This window comes from Carlito syrichta, unplaced genomic scaffold (assembly GCF_000164805.1).
Source record: "Carlito syrichta isolate Samal-C Ts95f unplaced genomic scaffold, Tarsius_syrichta-2.0.1 Scaffold302319, whole genome shotgun sequence".
In the NCBI taxonomy this organism is placed as follows: Eukaryota; Metazoa; Chordata; class Mammalia; order Primates; family Tarsiidae; genus Carlito; species Carlito syrichta.
The window spans coordinates 140,207-145,975 of record NW_007246415.1 but is presented as its reverse complement, the minus strand read 5'-3'; the positions used below and the strand labels follow the sequence as shown (position 1 = coordinate 145,975).

Here is a 5,769-nt window from a genome sequence, read left to right as displayed (position 1 = left end):
AGGGGGCAGTCTGAGTTCAGGGTCCCACCCAGTCGGCCTGCAGACTCACCCGGAGCGAAGGCTGACGTGGCCCAGGAGCGTGCTGCAGCGCTTGAGGACAAGGACGGGCGTCCCCCGTGGGCTCATGCCCAGCGCCACCCGCGAGGACACGTTCACCTCCGCTGCCAGCTGCAGGAGGCCCCCCAGGGGGCTGCAAGACCCGACACTGGGATGCGACCAGGCCGCCAGGCCCACCCGCCAGGCCGCGCCCCGCTGACACCCGCCCAGGCCGTGGGCCCTGAGAGGGGCGGTGGGGCCGCCCTGCGAGTGGTCTGGGCCCCGGGCCCTCTTCTCAGCCTCAGCCTCCCTGCCCCGCACCCTCTTCCCCCACCAGCTTGTGAGCCCTGGGCAGGGGTCTGCGGGGAGAGTGACATGGACTTCCCTGGGCGTCAGTGAGTGGAGGTCCCCAGGGAAGGGACGGGCTCGGACCCAAGGGAGAAACAGGGGGATGAGGAGTCCCTTGAGGAAGAGGTAGGGTGGAAGGACATGGGGGGGCAACAGAGTAGGGTCCCCAGTGGAGCACACTCACCCGGAGCCATGCAGGCCCACCTTGGTGTGCAGGCTCAGCTGCACCCCAAATCCTGGCAGCAGCTTCAGTGACACCTTGGGCAGTGTGAGCTCCTCAATCTTCAGCCTGGGTGGGGGGTCAGGAGAGGGCTGCTTGCCCCCAAATGCCCCAGGTGCCTGCACCATTCCCCACCAGGCAGGTCGGAGCAGCTCCAGGTTGTGACACCCTTCCTACCCAAACCCCTAGGACCAACTGTGGGCCCGTGGGCCTGTCACTTCACCTCTTGGGGCCTCAGTTTCCTCCTCTGTCAAGTGGGGTGATATCTGCTGCTAGGAATGTCGCAAAGACAAGTGAGATGATGCAAGTGCAGAATCGCATACAGCAGGTGCTCAGTAAATGTCACATGATCGTCATGATTGGAGGCTGCACAAATTAAAGTCTCTTCCCCACCCCATCCCCTTGATGGCAGCCCTGGTTTGGTTTCTGACCTCGGCATGTCTCCCCCTGCCCCCACACCCCTCCCGCTCAGCCCCCAGACACACGCAGTTGCAACCCAAGTGGGCTGTCAAACACAGCTCCTCACAGCTCATTACTCACTCTGTCCTCTGGGACTTCGCCCAGACTGTTCCCTCTGTCTTGAACACTGTTCTTTGACCCTCCTCCCACCTGCACCCCCTTCGCATTGCCGCTCTGTGCCTCGTGGCATCAAAAGGGCGGGCAGGAAGGAGAGCTCGCAGTCACCAGGGGCAGGAAGAAGCCAGGGGAGGTGACCCCTGCCCCTCCCGGGGACGTGCGCAGGGCCCACTGTGTAGACGGTGAGGAGGATACGGAGGGGACAGCCCTGGAGAGCCAGGCCAGGCGGGCCTCCCTGAGCTGCTTCCTTACTTCCTGCTCATGCCTGCTCTGCTCCTCCCAGCTCAGGTCTCCTTCTCCAGGAAGCCTCCCTTCCTGATTTTCTGCCTTGGCTGGGTGACTCCCCACCCCGCCCCAGGGCTGCCTCTATCCCTGCCCCAACTCTCTGGTTCTCGCCACCGTTGGGCTCCACCCCACACTGGGGACTCCTGGAGGCAAGGACAATGTCAAGTTCGTGTGTGACTCCTGCTTCTCCCAGAAGGGGATTCCACAGTGGGAGGGAGATTGAGTATTATGATAACAATAGCATTTACCCAGCACTGCTGTGGGCCAGGCTCTGGTTTAGCTGCTTGACACAGATCAACTCAGATCTGGCAACAACCCTGAGAGCAGCTGCAAATACTGCAGCCAGTTCACACCCCAGCTCTGCCGTGATCCGACTACAGTGGGCAGTTCACGTAGCTGCTCTGTGTCTCACTGTCCCCATCTTTAGAATAGGGACATCGATAATGCCGGCCACAGCAGGGCACACAGTGAGCCTCAAACAGTGCCAGCACTTGCCTCCCCCTTTCCGCACGCTGGGCACTGTGTTGGGAGTGCCACCCGCTCCCTTTCTGCTTCCAGACCCCCTTTCCTCCCATCCAGTGACCCTTCCCCATACCCTGGGCTCCTGGGCCTTCCCTGTCACGTGGCCATCCGCCGGGTCACCTCTAGCCACCTTCAGGTTCCCAGCCACCTTGGCCAGGCCTTCTGGTCTGTGACAATACTCACAGACACGCGCCCTCTCCTGCCCCGCGGGGGGAGTCCGGGGAGTGGCTTTGCCCTGGACCTCCATCTCCTCCCCGCTGAGTGGCAGCCGTGTTAGTCCCACCTCTGGGTCAGTGAGGTCATTCACTCACAATGCTTGGCACTGTGCCAGATGCATGGGAAGCCCGGACAGGGGTCATCACGTTATACGTACCGGCCCCTCCGTGATTTCCTTCATTCAGAAACACTTTCCGAGCACCCATTACGTATCAAGCCCTGCTTAGGGTAGCAGGGATATGGCAGTAAACAAGCCAGATGGAGACCCTATCCCTCCTTATCGGCAGGGAGGTGAAGGGTGTGGTGTGCAGTGGAGCGGTATGTCCCAAAAGAACTTGATGGGGAGGGGGTGAGAAAGGGCAGTGGGGCAGAGCCCCTCCAAGCGGTCCCCCAAAGGAGGCCAGAAAGGGAGCCCTGCGGATGCCTGTGTCAGCCCAGAGAGGCGCAGCAGCGGCCCAGGTCACACTGGAACTGAGCCCTGCACCAGATCCCTCAACCGCCACGGTATGCTGCCATTCCTGTCCCACCAGGCCCAAGGAAGAGTCTTTATTTTCAGACCTGGCTCCCCACACTCCCTGTACCCCCCTTCCTGCCGGCTGGCAAACTGGCGCCACTCTGTCTCTTCTCCGCTCCCCAGTAAGGGCAAGACAAGCCTTCCTGCAGGGCTTGTGGCAGGTGGGTAGTCCAACGTCCCCCAGAAGGACTCACCCAGAGAGCTCCTCCACAACACCAAAAACACCGCCATAGCTCAGCAGGCCTCCTCCTCCGAGCAGCCCTCCTGAGCCCAGGAGGCCCTGGTTCATGGCAGTGACTGTTCCCAGCACGTCCTGCAGAATGGGTCCCCCAACCAGTGAGTTCTGGATGGCTGCGGAGAGGGTGGAGGCCCGGGGGTGTTGGAAACCTTGACCGAACCCCAGGGCCACGGTGCTGCCTCGCTCCCCAGGACTGAGAAGACCTCTTTGTTTAATGGACTTGACAGCCTCCCTCCCTCCCTGCCTGGCCCATGGAGGTGCTCAGTGTTTGGGGGATGAACGAGTGAATGGTATGACAATCCCTTCACTTTGTACATGGGGAAACTAAGGCCCAGAGACATGCCCAACGTCACACAGCAAAGTGGACTTGGGGTCAATAGTACAACGTGGTCTCCTGACCTGGCCTGACTCACAGCACCAAAAGGGAGGACAGAAGAGAGAGCTCGCAGTCACCAGCGGCACGAAGAAGCCGGGGAAGGTGACCCCTGCTCCTCCTGGGGGCATAGGGCCCACTATGCAGACCGTGAGAAGGACATGGGAGGGACTGTCCTGGGCGTCTGGCTAGGTGCTTCCTTACTTCCTGCTCTCGCCTTCTCCGCTCTGTCCTGGGACTGTCTCCGTAGGCCCCAAGGCCAGGTGGAGTTCCCCACCCCAGAAACGCAGGGCAGAGATACCAGCCCAGCCAGCACCCTCCCCTCAACCTCCTCAGCCCCACCCCGCCCCGTCCCTGAGCCCCAGCAGCCCACACCGCCTCAGCACGCGTGGCCAGGCCCAGCTCCTGGAAGAGCGGCTCAGCCCCCCATTCCAGCCTGCGAGCAGGCCTTCGCCTCCAGGGCACACTCAGCTCCCTTGGCTTCCCCAGAGAACATGCTCTCCAAACAGCTGGGAGTCGCACCTGTTCTCGTCTGCTCCTAAAGCAGACCCTCTGAGGATGGGGTCGTGGGCACCGCAGCCGGCCCCTCGCAGACTGCCCGCCTTGGCTCACCTTTGCCGAGTTCATCCTTGTCGATCCGCGCGAGCGTGCACTGTCTCCAGCAGCCCCTGGCACGGAGCCCCCAGGCCCCAGAGCAGAAGCAAAGACCACACGCCCAGCATTGCTGGCTGCATACCTGGAAGGGGCAGAGGCACGAGCCATGCTCAAGCCTCTCTCCTCCCTGCACCTGTCACCACCCTGGGCCCCCCACCCACCTGGGTTCACTCCCAGGACAGCTCTCTCCTCCCGGACACACAGGCCACCTGATGCAGCTTTCCGTGTGCTCAAGGCTCAAAGGCACCGTCCAAGCCTCTCTCTCATCAGAGATCATTTCACAGATGGGGAAACCGAGACCAAGATGAGAGGGGACTTGATCAAGGCCACAGAGCTAAGCAGTAACAGGGCCAGAATTTGAGCCTGAGCTCATCTGACCTAAATGTCTTAGTTCTCTGAGGCCCAATGAGCCTGGTTGGGTCTCTGAAGGGAGACTGACAGACAGAGAGTCTCCCCTTCCAGGACAGCCAGGCAGACTCTGTTTCCTGGGCCTGTTTTCCCACTTGCTCAGAAGGCCGTTCAGAAAGTGTGACTGGTTGGGTATGTCCAGCAATTAGACCTGACATGTTGTATCTCTCTCCTTCCCCCAACTCCATCCCAAATGTTGTTAGGAAGGGGGGGAGCAGGCCGACAGGTGGGGGCACAGCTAACTGGCTGCGTTTGTGGTGTGAGATTTCTCCTATGGAGTTCCCTGCCTGCCCACCCAGTCACATGTCCATTCATGCCTGCCCTGACCCCTTCCCACCTCAGGGCCTTGGCACATGCGGCTCCTTCTCTTGGAAAGGCTTCTACCCTCATTCTTTGCATGGCTGACTTCTTATCGCTTGGGCCCGAGTAACTGTGGCCTCCCTGGAGCGGCCTCCTCTCTCACCTTGTCCAAGGAAGCCTGCCTATCACTAAACGTCATCCAGAATATTTATGTCAGGTGCTATGACAATTTGCAATTAGCGTCTGTGTCTGTGTCCTTGTTTGTGGTCTCTAAGCTCTGTGAGGGCAGGGACTGCGTCTGGGACCTTGAAGCATGGCTGTGTGCCGGGTGGGCACCTGCCAAGGGGGTGGGGGACATCGGCAGCAAGCACTGGCCCACCATTTGCTGGTACAGGCTGTGTCTGTCCGGGAGGGCACTGGACAGGCATTCTACGGTGCGGGGCAGCCCTGGCTGTGTCTGCCTTGTTTCTCCAAGATTCACCCCAGATTGGTTCCGGGCAGCCTCCTGGGCCTCTCACAGACGGAGACACCCTCACGACGGGAGCCAGCTGGAGCTCATGGGTACCTCGTGAACCCTGTCCCTGGGATGGTTCTACCCCCAGCCCACCTGCCTCTGCTGTGAACTTCACAACAAGCCTCTGTGGATCCCAGCTCTGTGCAATGGGCTTTTCTCCCGCCACCCACCAGGTGCCCCACGGCACCCTTCAAGGACGAGTTCATTCTGTGCCCTTTTACAGATGGGGCCACAGAAGGTCGCAGGGTCACTGACTGCCTTACCTGCTGCCCCTGCGGCTACACGGGGAGTGGGTGGGGGCTCCCGGCCTCCCGTCGGTTCCTACACCCTCCCAAGTCCAGGGGCAGCCCTTTTATGCCCACAGCGGCTCTGGGGACACAAAGGGGCCGCAGCCGCCAGAAACCCGTCAGGATGTCATGTCAGAAGAAATTGTGGTTTTCCCCGAGGGCCTGGGCTAAGCCTTCCTTCGGGGGGAGTGTGAGGGGACTGGGGCTGGGGGACTGGGGCTGGTGCCCGGGGCGGAATGAAGGCCCGGGCCTCCCCCAGAGCTGGGGCTGGGGTGGAG

The 5,769-nt window shown here is 61.2% G+C and overlaps 1 protein-coding gene across 1 annotated transcript in view; it reads right to left on the bottom strand.

Moving 5' to 3' along the window:
• BPIFB3 (BPI fold containing family B member 3) overlaps positions 1 to 4,062 on the bottom strand; it is a 15,836-nt gene extending 11,774 nt beyond the window's left edge. Inside the window, 5 exon segments of the mRNA XM_008056317.1 lie at positions 50 to 190; positions 569 to 673; positions 2,912 to 3,068; positions 3,941 to 3,978; positions 3,980 to 4,062. Of these exon segments, the coding sequence (XP_008054508.1) occupies positions 50 to 190; positions 569 to 673; positions 2,912 to 3,068; positions 3,941 to 3,978; positions 3,980 to 4,062 (524 nt within the window).
• Positions 4,063 to 5,769: the final 1,707 nt, after the last annotated feature.